This window comes from Onychomys torridus, chromosome 15 (genome assembly GCF_903995425.1).
Source record: "Onychomys torridus chromosome 15, mOncTor1.1, whole genome shotgun sequence".
In the NCBI taxonomy this organism is placed as follows: domain Eukaryota; kingdom Metazoa; phylum Chordata; class Mammalia; order Rodentia; family Cricetidae; genus Onychomys; species Onychomys torridus.
The window spans coordinates 46,765,232-46,784,943 of NC_050457.1; the positions used below are offsets into that span (position 1 = coordinate 46,765,232).

A 19,712-nucleotide genomic window follows, 5' to 3' on the forward strand; every position below is an offset into this window, starting at 1 on the left:
ATGCTGGGGATGCAAACTTGGTTCTCCATGCTTCTAGAGTAGGCATTTTGCTGACTGAGCCAACTCTCCAGCCTCTCCATTGGTTTTGAGATAGAGTCTCACCCTGTACTTCAAGAGCCTAGAACTCACTAGGTAGTCCTGGCAATGATCCTGCTTCTCCAGCCTCCAGAGTGTTGAGATTATAAGCATGAGGCACCACATCTGGATTAACAGTTAATTTAAGAGTTAATGTGTTCAGAGTTGTATCTATGGCTATCAAGAGCCACATAACTCTACACAGAAGAGCTGGGCCTTCCTTTCCTCTGATGGTCCTGGTCTACGTATTGCTCATCTATGGTCTCAGAGCCTTCATCTGTGGGGACCTATTAACCTGTGGTCTCATCTTCTCAGCAACTCAGAAGCAGATGGGGTGTAGGATCCTTTGTCTCTTCTCCAGAGATAGCCAGATGCTCAAAGTTGATGTGAGAACAATAGTGAGCATCATTCTGCTTCCAGAAATTTCTCTGAGGAATCTCCTCAATTCTCAAATGATTCTCTTATGATATTAATAAAGTGTAAAAATGCAGTCTTCACAGGAGTTCTGAGAAGCAGGCTACTCTTCCATCCACATCCAGGGCCCCACACAGGTGAGGTTTCCCCAAGGAGACTCTGGCTCAGACCCCGGCATGGAAATGAGAAGATGCACACCGAGATGGCTGCAGTATTCTGGTTCTTTCCCAGTGTCTCTGTGGCCAGGGCAGCAGTAATTACTATTGCCTGACAGGGAAATTCTGAGTACTTTCCTGTTAACTTGAGAGTAGCCATCCAGACACTTCCACCCAGACCCCAAGATTGCTTCTTGGAAAAAGCATGATTGGCATGTCCACACTAGGCCCTTTCTTATGACTATTGCCTCCCCACCCTCACTAGTGGGGATAGCATGGACAGGATTCATAGAGGGAGATGTAAGCATCACTCAGGTAGAGTTGTTACACTAAGGAGCTCCTGATAGCCAATACTGCCATGCCACTGAGTGTCTTCCTCATCCTTGAGTGCTAGAGCCCATGAGATTAGAACCATTAGCCCAATCCTGGTGCCTTTCACCATGCATCCAAGAATCAATTCATCTAACAAAGCATACTCAAATGTCAAGGTAACCCCAAGAACTTAAGACGTGTGTGCGTGTGTGTGTGTGTGTGTGTGTGTGTGTGTGTGTTTACACATGTGTATGTGATAGATGTCACAAGCCAGATGGACACCAGAGGTTAACATCAGATACCTTCCTTTTATGCTTTCCATTGTGTTTTTTTTTTTTTTTTTTTTTTTTTCAGACTGGTTCTGTACCTGAACCCAGAGCTCGCTGACTGCAAACTCTAGGATCCATAGTCCCTGCTTCCCAGTGCTTGGGGGTTATAGGTGGGTGTTAGCATGTCTGACTTTTAACATGGGTGCTATGGATCCAAACTCAGGTCTTCATGCTTGGCATGGGAGGCACTTCACTGACTCAGCTGTCTTCCCTTCACCCAAAAGTATTTTTTTAATGCCTAAAAAAATTAAATAAACCATTAGGATTGGTATATACTTACTGGGCAGGCATTGTGCTAAGCACAAGAGAGCTCATGTGATCCCCTCCATAATCCTTTCAGGAATGGCAACTCTCATAGCTCATGTCATCTGCCAAAGATCAGGCAGTAAGGAAATGATGCCAGTAAGGAAATGATGCCATCAGGACTAGCTAGAGTACCATGGACAGGGTCAAGACTGATGCCTGTCATTCATTCACAGACAGACATTATGTGCCCTCACTCTGCCTTCCTGAAAAATCAACTTGACTAAAAACAGCTTCCAAAGCATCTGGAGAAAAAAATGACCTGGGTACAGGTGGCAAGTCATGGTTCAGCCCAACCCCAGGGAAGTCATGGTAGGTGCTGGCCTCTTTGGGAGCCTGTTGCCCTTCCATAGCTGTGGACCATCTTGTCTCCAGGAGGCTATGAGAAGATCTTATTTTCTACTTGAGTTTCAGGAAAGAGAGGCCTTGGCCTTTGCCAAACTGCCATGCACCCACAGTGGGTGTTCCATACCTAACTGGCATCAGAATGAGTAAGTGAGGGAACATTCCAAAATTCAGACTTCAAAGGCTACTCTGCCCATCACGGCTCTCGGGGACTTGAGAAAATGGCCCTGGCTCATCTCCTGCACACTATTCCTTTAGTGACTGGAGTCTAGTTGTATGGACCACATTGTGTACTATGTATGTGGTAGAATTTTAAGATCTACAGGACTTAGGGTAAAAGTTACCTGAATTGGAGGGAGCGTCGGATGAGAGCCAGGGACATGAAGTCACCTCTCCCATGTTCACTCTCCCCACAGTAGAGCAGTAAGCCATCCTCTGCCTCTGCCTGTGAACACACAAGCAAAAGCCACATGAACCATGGCCACCCCTTCCTCCTCCTCTGTAAACACTCATGAAGACAAAACGTGAATGTTCCCCTTTGCCTTCCTACTGCTGCAAGTACATGGACTCCTGGGAGTCCCTACATATCCAGGCCGGTTCCTTCACATTAAAAAGTAACAGTGGTATAAATAGTGTGTGAGGAGCAGCTCTGAGGTGAGGAAGGCCCACACCCAAGCTGCTTTTTCCTTGGCTTTGCGGATGCACCTGCAAAGCTTGCATACAAGCCTGTGTCCTGCACCCCCAGACACAGAGCACATTGTTTGTGCTCATCATTTTCTACCATCACTGATGAGCATTCCATTTCTAATGTGTCCTTCCCGCTCTTCCTCTCTACCTGGGAAGCATGTATATCTGCGACTTTCCTTCTGTCTAGGCAGTACCAACAGTCCACTGGGTAGTCACACTGGGTGTGTTAGCTGAGGGACAGGCCACCTCCTAGACAGTTAACACTATGGCAAAGGGGTTCAGGTTTCCAGACCCCTGGCTCTTTTGCTTCTTCAAAGATGCTCAAAGAATCACATTAAGCTCCAAGCACCAGCTGGATGCTGATCCTTAGATGAATGGGACCAGAGAGATTGCTCTAACGGAGTTTGGGGAATGGAATGCATTGTTAGTCCTGAAATCCTGCCCCTGATGCATCACTCTGGAAGTAGCATTCTCACTGAGAATCTAACCTTCCCTAGTCGGTGACTTGTAAACCCATCCTCCCCCAGCTGTGCACTTGAACATTGTGAATGGACCCTACCCACGCTAGACTTGGTGACTGATTTCGAATCAGGCTGGGTGTGTTATACTTTTTTTTTACTTTCCCTCTTCCCTGTCGTCCTTTGATGTAATCAGATGTGTTCAATAGACACTCATTACATGACAGCCCCTCTTACCCTGAATTCCAGAGTGATCTGAAATGCCTGATAAGAGTTCTTCAGAGGCTCAAAGGTTACATAGGAGTGGCCAAAGAACTGAGGATACTGGATAAAGATATCTAAAAGAAAAGGCACAAGGTGACAGAATGCTCTTGCCTCATTCTTTTCAAAGCAGACATCAACAGACACCATTGTCTGCCTATCACTCAGTAAAAACCTCATCTAATCGACTACACTTAGCTTCCTTCCCATCTCCCTTTCTCTGCCTTTCACACCTACTACTCTCTTGGGATCAGGGAGCCTCTTAGGAAATTCTTCAGAAGAAACTGGGTTTGGAAGATGGGTTCCTGCTTCCTGGAAAAGAAATGAGTGGCTTGAAGTTCAGCATCACTCATTTTCATGCTAGGCTTTTCGGTACCCAGGTGGCTCAGCCATGAGCCCACTCCACCCTTCTGGGTGTTCTAGTTATCATTTTGATAGAGATGTGATAGTGGTCCAGTCCACCTCCTGGTCCTATTGAGATGATTTCACGGTAGCTGTTTCAAAGAACCTCACATTAGACACACATAGAAACAGGGCTACTGCCTCTGAGAGGCAGTGGAAGATGCTTCTCACTTTCCCTGGGGGGAGCTAGTATACCAACCCATACATAAAGGAAAGGTTTGTCTTACAAAAGGGGCTACAAGGTGCTGTGTTTATAACACACAACTGTCTATGGGACTCTGCAGGTTTAACTACGCTGTGTTCATTTCCTTTCTGGGGCTTACCTTCTGAGCAGCCCTCGCCCCCTTTGCCCAGGTTGCAGTGACATCGTGAGCCTCCCCAGGTGTAGTCATTGACACAGAAGCTGTCAGCGGAGCAGAGAGTTTCATCACAGGACATGTCATAGAGCCTTGACATCATGGCCACACTGTTCTTCCCCTTCCGCTGGGCAGGGGTGTGTGGGATGGCCACGGTAGTTGCAGGGAGAGACGCGGGGGTAGGTTGTTCCAGATGTCTGGAACCCATCTCTGGGTTAGAGAGAGCAGTCTTCTTGGATTCTATCAAGACCTCCCTATTCCCAGCTTTGGTAGCAGGAAGTGGTTTAACCTATGTTAGAGAAGGAAAGGGCTTAGCATAAACACAGAGTCAGTCATCTTTACATTGCATATATGCAGCTCTTGAACCATAGGCTCACTGTGAATGTCCAGAAACCCCAGGATGTCGGTGAGACAGAGGCCCTGACCCCAGTTTGCAGAGGAGGACTTTGAGACACAGGGAGTTTAAGCACCTGTCCTGTATCAGTCAGGAAATCCTGGTGTGATAAAGCTGATATTCTGTGACCTATTCTTACTAAACTATTACAAAATGCATGGCTTTGCCAAGGAATCATTCATTTTCTTACAAAATTCCGTGGATGGTAAATCTACATTTTTTTTCGGTAGTTTATGAAGCTACTTATAGACAGAGGCTGTTCATAGGATAACAGCCACCTAGGAAACTCCCTAGTGCTGATTTATGTGTCCCCCCCCCAACCCCTGCACCCCTACATGCCCTCAACCCCCTGCCCTCTGTCTCATAGTCAGAGGAAACAAATCCTTGCTGACGGGTCCATTTCAGTTTGGGGTATCATGGTCATACTCTGTGGTTAAGCTGCTGTGGTCAGCAGGGATACAAAACATACTAGAGTCAACAACAGAGGTGACCGTACCTCCTCAAAGGACACATCCAGATCCAGTTCATCTTCAGATCCGTCATCATCCTCACTCACTCCTGTATTGGTGATATACCGAGGTCCATAGCGGCCACTTCCTGCCTCCTCAGGGCCTTCACAAAGAAAAGCACATGGCCTGTCACCTTATGCCTTCTTTGGCTCAACTTCTTGTCCCAACTTCCATTCTTCTACAATTATTTTTTAAAATAATTTATGTAACTTTATTTCATGTGCTTTGGAGTGAGGGTGTCAGATTCCCTGGAATTGGAGTTACAGACAGGTGTGAGCTGCCATGTGGGTGCTGGGATTTGAACCGGAGTCCTCTGGAAGAGCAGTGAGTGCTTTTAACTGCTGAGCCATCTCTCCAGCCCCCTCTCCTTTAATTATTAAACTTTCAAAGTACTTTATGAAATATGCCATTTTCTTCCATGCATGGCATTATATTTTGTTCTCATTTACCTCCTCACTCCCTCCTGACCTGCCCCCCACCTTCTAGCCAGACTTCAAAATATACTTTACTAAGCAATAAATTGAGGCTTGGAGAGTCCATGGAAGGTTCTAGAAAAGAGAAGTCATCAGGACAGAGCTCCTGACAGCCCCTCTGTAGTGATCCAAATATCCTGTCTCTCCCAGGACCCAGATTACTCACCATCTCATGCTAACTGAGAAGATAAAATAAGCACAAATAAAACCAGACCCTGCATGACCCCAGAAGCCTGGGATGGAACCCTGCTGTTCTTCTCTCCTGACAGTGGTGGGAGATGGAATTATTTCCCCAATCTCATACCCATGAAGCTTCCACCAATTTTGTTTTTCATTGCGTGTAGGATGTACATTCTATCCTACTGATAAGAATTCTCCAAGTAGCCCGGGGTTGCTATAATTAAAGTGCATAACTTATCTCTTTCTACTTGGCACTTGGTTAATTAAGAAAAGAGAACATTAAATAGCGGACATTTATTAGGACCATAATAGTTGAACCACAGACTGAATGCTAAACAAAGTCTGGGTTATTCCACACTAAGGAAAAAGGAATGTTAAAATACAAATTTTTGTGGATCAACCAAAGGCTGCCCTTTATTTTATAAAATCTATGTATGTTTGTGTTTAGGAAGACATCATAGTTTGTCTGTACATTGCTTCTCTGATGATAAATATGATAGAGTTGGGAGTATCTCTTGATCATGTGAGATGGGTACAATGATCTGTTGTTGGGCAAGTCACTTAATCTTGTGAGATCTCGTGATTCTCAACAAAATAAGGAATGAGCATTTTGGAGATAGCTCAGTCAAGAAAGTGCTTACCACATCAGCATGAGGACCTGAGTTTAGTTTCCAAAACCCATACAGAAAAAGTTGGAAATGGTGGTAACCTCTTGTAATTTGGATACTGGGGAGGCAGAGATTGACAGATCCCTGGGGCTCACATGGCAGTCAGCCAGGCAGTCTTGGTGAGCTACAGGTTCCAGAGAGAGAACCTCAACAAATGAGATGAACAGTGCCAGAATAATGACATCTGAGGTTGTCTTCTGGCACACACATAAACACAGGCACTCTCTCTCTGTGTCTGTGTCTGTGTCTGTGTGTGTGTGTGTGTGTGTGTGTGTGTGTGTGTGTGTCTTTCTCACACACACATATACACATTCACATACACATGCATGTGCGTGCACACACACACCTCCTACACACAAATAAGGGATGAGATTAGCTTTCACGACTATTGAGTTCCTCAACTGCCATGACACTAGACTTCACATTGCTAGTGCAGACATACTGCAGATGTCAGCACACCAGCCAAGGTCTGAAAAAGCAACAGCTGGAAGGTTTTACTTACAAGGATGAAAAGAATCTGGTATGATCTCACATGCTCCGAGGATCGGAGCTTTGTGTTCAGGATTCTAAGCTTCCATGAAGCCATGTCTTATCACTATCAGAATCCTTTGTTACAGGGGCCTCAGGGGAACCTGTCTTAACAGCTCAGCTCATGGAGGCCTCAACAGGAACACTTGTTCCCCAGCCCTGAAGTTTCCTTCAGGAAGATGACTTCAAAAAACTAAGAACTAATGGGTTCTTATCCAAGGTTTCCATCCCTATGAGGCAGAGGTAGTGATCAAGCTACATTTGGCTCACACTTTGGAACTGAGAAATGCTTGGAGGAGGAGGAACTGTGGGTAAACTTGTTCCCTCCTATATCCTTTTTTTACTAGGTCTAGCCGGAAAAAGTAGCCTAGGTAGGTAGAACTGTCACAAATTACCAAGCTTCCCAAGCAGGCTATCACACATTCCATACTAGGCAGAGGGTCCTAGCAAACCTACCTTGACTTTCAGAGAAAGCTTGCCTTCTTACTTGGCCTTTATCAGACATAAGGATGCCGATCTGCTAATGGCATTGACTGACCTATAAACTGATTCTAAAAGTGGGCAGAGAGAAAGGGGGCTGTTAATTGATCTGCCAAATCAACAATAACCAAAACTCTGTTGCCACTGGAACAAGAATGGCTTAGGATAAAGACTGTTATATAAGAGACAATGGGTTATGGAAAGAAACTGGGACATTGCAATACAAACACACAAGGGGAGTCTGGTCAGGTGGAAAATGACAGATAAGAGCTATAGTCTGAGTCTCTTCAAAGTCCCCCCAAGACCTTTTGTGATTTGGTCTTGCTAGTCAGAACCTGGACCACGTTCCAATTTATTCATCCTCACCTTGCACCATCAAAACTGGTTCTTTTTTTTTTTCAGATTTAATGACCTTTTCTGGTCAGGGAATACATGTTTGTACACCAACAGGAAGGATCCAGTGGGAAAACAGAGCAAGGCGAGCTGTGTGGGATGGGAAAGGGTAAGCCTAACAATGCTGATGCATGTGTGGTCTTGTCTCCAACTGGCTCCTCACAGGCAGGGCTCAGCCAAAATCCTGCATTCCGAAGGTGGGAACCAGAACATGAGAGTGAGTGGTAAAGAGACCAAGAGTCGATGTACTTGTGTGTGACTCTCAGTGTGGATGGGAGGGACAGACGTGTGTCCCTGTCTCTACACAGCAAGAAGACTAATTCTGTGATGTGACCAAGAACCAGGGTCCTGAGTCTTCTGGGGCCCTTAGACTAGCTTCTGTGGACAATCATGCTGTTCAATTCTTTTTAGGTGTTCAGATAGGCAAGTTGCTCAAACTGAGGACATGAGCGTCCCTCGTCAGGTCTCTGATACAAAGATTAGACAAAATAATTGCCAACACTAAGTTCTGTATTTGAAGAGATGATGGTTAAGTATTAAAAGTGAAACAAAGACATTATCAGAGATGGCCTATTACTGACAGACCTTTTGATCATTTACTAAAACAAAAACAAAAACAAAAACAAAACAAAAACTGCTTAGGAAGGGGTAGGGGGAGAAGAAAGGAGAGAGGAAGAAGAGGAAAAAAATAAGACATGAAGAACAGCAGGCAGGAAACTGGTGAATGAATGAGTGAGTCTAGAGCAGCATTCTAGCTTCTTTTAATTATTAAAAAACTTTTGTAGACAGAGTCTCACTGTGTATCCCTGACGGACCCAGAACTCATGACATAGACCAGGCTCCAGACTGGCTTTAAACTCACAGAGTTCCACCGCCTCTGCCTTCGAGTTCTGGGGTTACCACCTTCCAGTTTTGTGGAAGTCTGAAGATGTGGCCATTAGACAAGGTAAGGCAGAAATACTGAGAAGTTCCGTGGAAGACAAGAAGGAATGTAATGAAGTGAAGCTCCTGGATCTTTCATCATTTAAAAGGAGGGTAACAGTTATTGACTAACTTTAGACTACTAAGTCCAAAAGTTAACAATTTGTAAACAGTTAACAAAAGAATACATCACTTCACCCCAATTGACAGAAATAGTAAGTCATATAGGAACCAAGAAAGGAGCAGAAACAAACTCCCCTCTTCAATTAAAAAAATGGGGAGGAGGGACCCAGAGTAACTTCAAAAAAAAAAAAAAAAAAAAAAACCAACTAAGACTGAAGGAATGAATAAAATATGCTGATAATTATAACTGTAAATGTAATAAATCTCTCATTTAAGGAATGTGTGTGTGTCAGGTTGAATTTTAGAAGTATGAGCTGTATGGTGCTTTCAGAAAGCTCCTCAATCATTAGATACAGGAAGATAGAAAATAAAAGGATGCTATTGCTCTGAGTTGGCTGGTACTTGGTGTATACATAGATCAAATCATCACATTGTACTCTGTAACTACATTTAATGATTACATATCAACCTACAAAAAGATATATAACCTAAAAAGTAATTAATTTAAAAAAAATACTTGCCGACCAGGAGAAAGAAAATAAACCCAAAGATGGGATGAATGGAATAATGTTTCAGCAAAAATGAATCCTTCATTCTGACACAGGCTGACAACAGATTTACTGTCCAAAAAGTAAGTCTAAGTCAAGAGGATGGCTTCTGCGTGGATTAGAGTTGTGTGAGTAAAGAAACAGGTAAGCCCAGACAGGAGGATCTAAGTAGTACATGGCCTACTAAAGGGAGGCTGTATCTCCAGAGGGACTGAATGAAGAAGAATTAAGGACTTTTGGTGGGACCGGGGAGATGGCTCAGTCCATAAGATACTTGCTGAACAAACACAGGGACACAGATCCCATGTGCAGAAGCCCATACAAAATTCTGCCTCGAGTGGTACAAGCTTGTAAAGCCAGTGCTAGGGAGGCAGAGCTTTCTGGCCAGCCTGCTTGGTGAGCACCAACATCAGTGAAAGACCCATGTCAAAAAAGAAGGTCGGCGATGCCCGAGGAATGTCACCTGAGGTCGTCATCTGGCCCTCACCCATACCTGTAAATATGTGTACCTACATGTGCAAACACAGAGGTACATAAATATACTTGTGCATGAGTACATACATATACACACACACGCACGCTATGTAGCCTAAGATGGCTTCAAACTGATGGCAATCCTCCTGCCTCAGCCTCCCAAGTATTGAGATTACAGGAGAGAGCCAAAATGCCTGACTGCATACCTCATGTTGGTATGACTTTTATCCCCATGTATCTATTTGATTTATTATTATTCTATTATACACACAGAGAGATATGTTAGAAACATCGACTTGAATTGTGGCTAAATGACACAATCCTAGTCTTCAACAGTGAAGCAGATTTGGTGGTGTTCTCTAAGACCCACATGAGGGACCAGCTGAGTGATCTAGGGAACAGGTTGATCACAATGCTTCAGATTGTTAAGGGTCTTTCTGTTGAGTTGAACAAATCTGCCAGCAGTCAGCTATACTTCTTTATACATCTTTAATTTTTAATAAGAACCAGTAAAAGGGGAATCTAGCCATGCAAACTATAATTTTTGTACAATAAAACCACTTTGAAACTTGCTATTCATTGCTATGCTCAAGATTTTTGCAAGTGCTTCCTACAACCGCATGTAGTAAAAAAAAAAAAAAAAAAATTTTTTCTTGACTTCTCTTGGCCTAACAGAAAGCTCCAAATTTAGTGACATCCAGAGCATTGTCTCATTCAGAAGCCAGGCTGGCTTGGAACTCACTATGTAGCCTAAGATGGTAATCCTCCTGCCTTAGCCTCCCAAGTGCGGGAATTACAAAATGCCAAAATGCCTCGTTGCAAACCTCATCTTGGTGTGCTTTTTACTTGCTATGTCTATTTGGTTTATTATCACTGTATCACACTTTTCATGGAGTGTGTGCATATGTGCACTTGCTTGTGTGGAGGCACAAGGTCACTTTGGGTATCTTCCTTGTTTCCCAGGTCCTCTCACTGAAGCTGTAGTTAGCCACAGCGAGGACCATTTTGACTAGACTGTCCAGCCAGTAAGATCACCTGTCTGTCTCCCAATGCTATAGTTACAGTCATGAGTGGTTATAACTGGCTTTTTCAATCACTGCTGAAGATCTGACCTCAGGTCCTCATGCTTGTACAGGAAGCAGTTTGAACACTGAGCCATATCCCAAGACCTTTCACTTAAAAATATTTCTTTCATTTTTGAGATTATAGTATAGTTACATCATTTCTCTTTTCCTTTCCTGCCTCCAAATTCTCTCTTATATCTCTCCTTGCTCTCTTTCAAATTCATGGCCTCTTCCTTCAATGTTGTTATACACATCTGCATATATATATATATATATATATATATATATATATATATATTCCTAAATACATCCTTCTCAGTTTGTTACTCAGTTACTTGAATATATGTTTTCAGTGCTGACCATTTGTATTAGATAACTAGTTGGTGTGCTCTTCCCTGGGGAAGACAATTTCTTCCATTTTCAGCTTTTCTTAGTTGCCTGTGGTCTTTTCTGCATATGTGTGGGGGATAGGGACCCATGAGACCTCAACCTTAACATTTTTTGAAAAGTTAAAATGCATATATTTCCTCAAATCATTTCCCACAGTGGTTAATTATCAGTGAATTAACAATAGTATAGACCAGGTTGGGGATTTGGCTCAGTGGTAGAGCACTTCAGCTCAAAAACAAACAAATAAACAAACAAAAAACCCAATAGTATAGACCCTTGGTGTCCATTGACAATCTATGGGTGCTCAAGTCCCCTATATAAAATGGTGCAGCATGCACACACACTTTACAAACAGTCTTGTAGGTTTTAAACCACCTGTAGATTCTTTATAGCACCTATTTCAATGGAAACGTTCTAGAAATGCTGTTGTATTGCTCACATGTTGTGTAACTATTTCCTCAGAGTTGAAGCATCTCCTTCTGAAAGGAGGAAAACAGAGAGAAATAAGATTCAGGAAGTAAATAGAAATTAAAACACCTAGGAAGCTCAGAAAGTTCCAGCTCCCAGAATGTCTCTCTCCAAGGCTGAATAAGCAATAAGCATGGTAGGGGGAGAGCAGACTCCAATGAGTTGTGCATGGAAATCCAGGGCCAAAGCGTTTGTGGGTGGTCACCCAGATAACTGCCTTTGAGTTGTCCATACTCCTGTAAATAATCTGTTGTGTACACTCCCATAAAAAAACAAACAAACAAAAAAACAAAACAAAAAAAAAACCCACCTCAATGCAACTCACCAATTCACTAAAATAGCCTAGGATGGATTTTTTTGTGTGTGTGTGGGGGGCTGTTCTAGATGGTCTACCTCAGATGAACAATTGTTCATTTTTCATGCTCTCATGAGGAAAGTCACACAACATTTGAGAACAGTGGCAAGAAAACAAAACCTTTACGTGTTTAGTATAGACACAATTTCCCTATTTCTCATCTACTGTTGGTTGAATCTACAGCTACAGAATCTTTGGATTCTAAGGGCCATCTGTACATTCAAATTCCTTGAGTAAACTCAAGCTTATACAAGCATAAGCAACAAGTAACCACCTTCTTGGTGGAGCAGGTCAGTGGCCACTAAGCTGGGAGGGTCCTAGCTATGGCATTCACTGGCAAAAGGCATACACTTCAGTGTTCATGCAAGCATGGTCAGTTTTACACTAGGGAAGAGGTCTGGCCTAAAGCCTCTCTCTGATCCACAATCATACTCAACAGTAATTGAAAACTCCAGACGGTCCATGACGAGAGCAAGCCTACCTCTCTCTGGGTCATGAGATTAATCTGTGCCCAAGGACCCTTTCAGAAAAAAAAAAAGAAAGAAAAAAGAAAATAGAAACAGGAGTAATCTGCTCTCCTGTTCAAATAAGTATTGGCATATTGATTAAAGCAAGATTGAGCCAGTGAGGAACTCAAGGTGCGGTGGAGGGTTTCTGAGCATGAACCATCACACAAGCACGTCCATCAGAAAGAAAATCATCAACTGCCAAGACAGAGTACTCATTGTCTGAATAACAAACGGAATCCACCACAAGGTGCTTTCTGATGGAAGAGTTTCTTTGGTGTTTTGAAAAGTTGCATCCTGAGAAAATACCAAATAGCTGAAATTTGGTGTGTGGGGAAAGAGGACATAAAAACAATGTATGCAGCAGAGTCAGCTGGACTATTCTAAACATGAGAATGAAGTCACCTTCACATTAGCTAGGGATGTGGTTTCCCATTAGCAGCTGTGGGGCTGGTTTCTATCTTCATCCTTGGGATTCCTATATCCTTTTGCCTCTGAACAATGTCCAAGCACACTCTCTTAGATCTTCATTAACAATGGACCAAGAAAACCTGTCCAACAGGATCCCATGCTCTTCATCCCCACCCTCTTGGGGAAATCCAACTCCATTTCTATGGGCCACCTTTAACATCACCTCACTGTAAAACCTCTGGCAAGTCCTCCTTCCAGCCCATTCACCACAAAGCAACCCCTGCCCCCCTCTATACTCCGGGGCATGTTTGCTGACAATGCGCACAGTGTAAACACAGGTGTTTAAGATGCATCTAATCACTGGACTGGACCATAAGCCCTTGCCTCAAAGCTTGCTTCAGCTTCCTGGAAAAAGTCATTTGTCAAAGATAAGTGTATGTGACGTTCACCAACAAAGCTAATGCTCTCTTCCTTCCAGCCTTTAGATGCTAATATGCCTCAAAATTCTACTCCATTTCCTGACATACTTGATTCACTATTATTCATGCTACAGATTTCAGTACATTAGAGGGATATGAAAGCAGGTCGGTGGGCCATAAGCAATATTTTAAAAAATCAAGTCAAATGATGTAAGAATTTAAGATTCTGGGTTCAGCAAGGTTGAGACACTAAACATCCCCTCCCACACATACTGCATTTTTATTTTTAATTATGTGTATATGTATGTGGTGTGTGAGGTGTGTGTGTGTGTGTGTGTGTGTGTGTGTGTGTGTGTGTGTGTAGACCAGAAGCAGGTGTTCATTAACCTCTCTTGGATTCATAACTCACACTTAGGGTCCAGAATTAAACTGCACAATGTCTTCAACCTTACTGTAGGATGAAGTTTGCAGAAGAACACAATGTGTCCTTGAGTCGGGAAATGTTCCTACACATACTGAGGGGGAAATGGAGTCCCAGTACTTCTGGCTAAAGAAAGCAACTAAGGAAGCAGCTCAGAAAACCTATATAGAAAGTCCACACTTAGGACTCAGATGTGACAGAGAGCCCCACAGCTCCAAAAGGAGCCAGTGGAAGTTCAGGATCAGTTGATAAGAAGTGACGCCACTCTTGCATGTGGAGCCCAACCATGCATACACGTTGGGTTCTGCAACAGGTGAGGTCAGGACACATTAGAAGTATCTAAGTGACTGGAAGGTTTAGAGCCAGACATACAACCTGGTGGTGTCTTGGTACTTTATTTACTCAATCTTTTCCCCTAGCACTTATCATTGCAGACACATTGCATATGGGATAACAGTATATGTATTGATTTTATTTTTCACATCCTGGTGAAAGCAGATTCTCCCGATGTGTAACCTCCACAATGGCAGGAACACAGACTGTAATGCTTACTGTTAATATCCTGGCACCCAGAAGTTGCCCAGCATTAAGCAGGCATTAAATACATAGGTTTAGAATTGTGTGAATGAGAGATCTAATCGGCAAAATAGTCATTATAGGCTCATAAACTAAACGCTATACTTTCTTCAGTAAAGTGATTTTAGGGTGACTTTAACTGATGGTGATGTGTGAAGAAAGGGGGTGATGATGATAGTCTGTGGTTATTAGATTTTGTTTACAACTGTCCTAGTGCATTATTTTCACTGTTTCAACACTTGCTAAACATGACAGTCTTTAATATATTTTACCTTAAAAAAGGAAAAAAAAGACTTACGATTTCTAGGTATCATTAAGACAAACTTGATGGTAAGCTTGTGATCTTTTCTTTTGACTTCAAAGCTAAAATATAGATTTGTTGCCCTCTTCCGTTGTGGCTGGGACTAGCTAAGCCTAGAAGAAATTCACCACCAGGGCAATCTAATGGAAAGGAACTCCCCTATTAGTCCTTACTCAATTTAGGCTACTCTGATGCACCAGGCTCTTCCTGCTCTGGAAGTCCGTGAGCTATCGCCACCTGCTGGATGACTTGCAAACTACCACCACCTGCTGGAGGACATCCACGGGAACTGGTGGTGGTGGTCCTATCCTAATGCTTGGGAGTCTCATACTGGCCTCTGCCATGCTTGGACGATCAAGTGACCAACACTTTGATGGGAGAAGCAGTTTACTGCATCAAAATAGAGATACAATCAGATTTTCTTAATGTGGTCTGTGCTAGAGTTAAAGTTCAGTGATGGCGGGCACTAGTCCACACTTAAGATAAGCAGCAGGTATAACGAGGCACTTAGGTCCATAAACCACTGTCTCAGTTTCCCAAAGAATTGGGAAACAGGATTTAGTAAAGGAAAACGGATTAGCTTACAGTTTGGCATGCTGAGCTGAGGGGGGAGTGATCTAATTTCCTCTGCTCCAGGACTGTGGTCATCTGTATTATAATTCACAGAAAGCCATGAGACAAAGGCCAGAACTTGTGTGAATTTTGCTATGAGAGATCTCAGTGGGTCTTTGCCTGGGGGGTGGGGGGTTGGTGCCTGGGCCCCAGAACATTGTCTCTCTTTGACACAGCGTCAACTTTCTGTTCAAGTTCCAAACAAAGAAAATGTCCTAAAGACCCTCCCCAGCCCCTCTCTTTGGTTTTTCTTAAGTATGCACAAAGTAGTGGGCCTCACTATGTGTATTCTTTGTTCTTCCTGGTTCCACTCCTGCTCCTTCCTGCTTGTCCTCTCTCCTCTTCTGCTTTCATGCCATGTGTTGACATGTGACAAAGTACTTCACAGAGGCAACCCAAGGAAGGAAGGAAGGACTTTTTGCTCCTAGTTTGGGGTAACACAGGAACTTGAAGCAGCTTGTCACGCTGCACCCACAGACAGAAAGCAGAGAACAATAAAATGCTGGTGCCCAAGTTTCTCTCTCTCTCTCCCTCCCTCTTCCCCCCCCTCTCTCCCCCTCTCTCTCTCCTTCTCTCTCTCTCCTTCTCTCTCTCTCTTTCCCCCTCTCTCTCTCCTCTCTCTCTCTCTCTCTATATATATATATTAGATGTATAAGTGCTTTGCCTGCTGTATGTAAGTGCAATGAATGCATACCTAGTGCTGGAAGGGATCAGAAAAGGACATCAGATCCCCTGGAACTGGAGTAACAGACAGCTGTGGGTGCTAGAAATCGAGCCCGGGTCCTCTGAAAGAGCATCCAGGCTCTTAACCACCTAGCCATCTCTCCTGTCCCTGTTTTCTCCTTTTGATTCAGTCTAGGACCCCAATCCATGGAGCAGTATATTTAGGGTAGGTCTTTGTAGTGGATAGCTGTTCTGTCTATGACCTTGAAGCATGGCCCCTAGAGATGTGGCAGTTGCAACTGTCCTACCTACCTATGACCTTGAAGTACCTGCATCTAGGGTGTGGCCTCAGGGCGACCCTTAAGACCTGAGACACACTTACACTGCTCTCTTCTCTCCCTCGTCAGTTTGGATGCTGAGACAGTTTGGATGCGGAAGAACAGCGTGGGACTGCAACTCAGCTTTCCAGGACCCTATGGTAAATCTCCCATGCTGTGGTGAGTTTTCCTCCCTAATAAATTACTTTACTCTTTAAGCAGACTCCGTGGATTCCTTGTAATAGGTCTTCCCATGTCAATTAGCCTAATCTAGAAAAATCTTTCAGACATACCCAGGGGTTTATCTCTTTGGCGATTCTGGATCCTGTCAAGTAGACAATATTAATCATCACACATGCATTAATTTATCTTGCCCCTCCCCATAACATCTCTTCTACCTCTTCACGGTCCTCTTCTAGCTTTACATACAACACACCTCACATGTATGACCACCTCATGGAAATGGATTAAAATTTACTAGCTCTTCTTTTGGTCATAGGTTTGAAACTTGGTGGATTCACCAGCAAGCACACTACTGAAGACAATGACTTCCTTCCTCTTAGCATTTATTAGTAGCCAATATCTCAGCATGAAGGAGTATGACCTCATTAATGCCTTCCCCATCCATAAGCAATTGACAGGGCCAAATTTGAGTGGGACCAGCGTAGGTAACCTCAGCTGCTGTGCATTGTGATTGCAATGGCTGTCATACCGAGAAGATAGCATTTTGCAGTCCTTCTGCCTCTCTGCCAATTCTTACATTCATCTAGCCCCCTCCCACGATGTTTCCTAAGGTTTATAGGAAGTGATGGAAATTTCTTGTTTAGGGCTCAGCGCTTACCAGTCACTAATTCTCAGCACCTTGAGCAGTTGTGTGTCTTTGTACCCAACACCACTTACTGCAAAGAAGAGTTTCTCAGGTTAAAGTTGAGACTAGTACTTGTATGTGGTTATAAATATAGAAATTTAGAAGGAAGTCTGATGCTCTGCTGATTTAACTAAACAACAGTAATAAGTTTCTCTCCAAGGTCTATGAATGTTTTTGACTGGGTTGACAGTAGCAGATACAGGTTCCCTCCTCTTCAGAGGGTCTTAAATCCAAGCATAAAGTAGTTGGTTACTTCCATAGTAGCTGTGCCACTATTACACAAGTAGACACCTCAAGTTTCAGTATCATAGACTGAGTCTGGCAGTACTCCTTTCCTTTTTATTTTGTAGAACAATCTCCAAAGCAGTAGTGTTGGCTCTTTAGCATTCTTTAAAAGTTCAGGGAAATTCAGCAGTGAATCTGCCTGGTTCTGGGCCTTTTTTGTGGGAGACTTTGAATTATTGCTTCAGTATTGTTGCTTACTATGGGTTTAAGTTGTTTACTTCTTCTTGGCATACTTTCGGTAGGTATGTGTTGTGAAAACTATGTTTATCATTGATTTTTCAGCTTTTGCAAATGTAAGATTTCCAGATATTCCCTAATGAATCTCTGCATTTCATTGGAGTTGCGTGCATTATTTTCCCCTTTCATTCCTAATTTTATCATTTTTCATGTTCTCTCACTTTCTTGTGATTTGTTTGGTGAGGAGCTTTCTAATTCTATTTAACTTTCAAAGAACCAAAGCTTTGATAGCTCATGTATCTTGTCCTTTTAATCTCCGTTTCATGAAGTTATGCTCTAATCTTTGTCATTGCTTGTTTTGTACTTCCTTTGGGTCTGGCTTCTCATTTTTACAGAAACTTGACATGTGCTGTGGATATCGCTGTGTAAATAAAGTTCTGATTGGCCAGTAGCCAGGCAGGAAGTATAGGCAGGACAAGAGAAAAGAGAATTCTGGGAGGTGGAAGGCTGGGTGGAGAAAGACACTGCCAGCTGCCGCCATGACAAGATGTAAGGTACTGGTAAGCCACGAGCCATGTGGCAAAGTATAGACTAACAAAAATGGGTTAATTTAAGATAAAAAAAAAAGGTAGATAACAAGCAGCCTGCCATGGCCATACAGTTTGTAAACAATGTAAGTTTCTGTGTGCTTTCTTGGTTGGGTCTGAGCAACTGTGGGACTGGCAGGTAAGAGAGATTTGTCCTGACAGGGCCAGGCAGGAAAACTCCAACTACAAATGGTGCCCAACGTGTTGGCAAGAGTTTCCACCTAAAACCTGAGAAAAAAGATTCTAAGATGGAGCTAAAAACAGCTTCCTAGTTGTCTCCCTCAAATTAGTGGCAGCCTGCTGGTTTGAGCTACTATGGTGGGTTCCTGGCGTGTGCGTCTGACCTGCAGTGTGGCAGGAATGAGGAGTCTACAAGCGACACTTTACTCTGCTGCATGGTAGATTTAGCCTTTGCTAGTTTTAAAAAAAAATTTTCTGGGCTATGCACTGCTTTGATAGAACTGCTTCTGATAGTTGATGGTACATATGGCTCCAGACCCAGAGCTGGCAGTAAATTGTACCACCACCATGTTGGGAAGCTGAGGTGGGCAGAGCCAGCAGCCACAGTGGCGTTTCAGTCTTACAAAGATGGATATTACACAGAGAATCTGGTTTATGCTGTCTTTGGGATTTTTAACTACAAAAAAAGATTTGATCATAAAAGCTGTTGAGTTAAACAAATATGTAAATTTTAAAGGTACCTTGACTTCAAAATTTGGATATAAGGATATGTTGCTTTGGAAAGGAGTCTCTGCTTTTGTTTCCACAGAAAGCCAGAGGCTGTGGATTTGTTCCAGATTAAGATACATCAGGTTTGATCAGCCAAGACCACCTGAAAGGTCTCCGATGACACAATGGCCCAGATGATCCGACATCCAGAATGGTTTCAAGGCAACTGGCTCAGAGGTTCACCCTAATGGACTACTCCATAATCCTAAAATTTTCTTTATGTCCCCATAAGATACAGCGCCCCCCTCCAGCAGGAAGTAGTAAGAAAAACTATGCCCACATTCCCAAAATTATCAAGCTGGCTTTGGAGATGAAATTGGCTCACTCCTTCTCTAAACCCAGACATATTGCTAAAAAAAAAGGTTAAGAGATTCTTATGTCCCAAATCAGAAGAGCCCTCTGGTGTGGGACAGAAAAAAACCAATATTTTTCTTTAAAGTAGACTGATTATAAACATGATCTCTTTCTAAAGAAGAAAAGGGGATATGATATAGATATAATAGGATAAAAGGGTAGTTTAAGGAACTTACTTCTAAAGAGCAACAACTTGTTTAAAATGTTTTACATTGGTATAGACTTTAGTCTATTGATACAAACTTAAAGTTAATTTTGTTATACTGTGTGCATATTTCTACTCATGTTTAAGGTATTATGTTTGTATAGCTCATTTAAATTGTAATGGATAATTAAAAATAGATTAATAATTACTCATCTATGATAATCATACTCGTAGCCATGTTAGTTAAGTCTTCTAGGTATACATAGAGATATTTCA

The 19,712-nt window shown here is 42.9% G+C and overlaps 1 protein-coding gene across 3 annotated transcripts in view; it reads right to left on the bottom strand.

Annotated features, from left to right (window-relative positions):
• Positions 1-19,712, bottom strand: part of Egflam (EGF like, fibronectin type III and laminin G domains) — a 179,429-nt gene that overhangs the window by 41,308 nt on the left and 118,409 nt on the right. For all 3 annotated transcript variants that reach the window (XM_036207340.1, XM_036207339.1, XM_036207341.1), the window contains 4 exons: positions 4,988-5,103; positions 4,065-4,386; positions 3,316-3,416; positions 2,278-2,378 (listed from right to left, as the gene is read on the bottom strand). In XM_036207340.1, the coding sequence (XP_036063233.1) occupies positions 2,278-2,378; positions 3,316-3,416; positions 4,065-4,386; positions 4,988-5,103 (640 nt within the window). The remainder of the gene's footprint in view (positions 1-2,277; positions 2,379-3,315; positions 3,417-4,064; positions 4,387-4,987; positions 5,104-19,712) is intronic.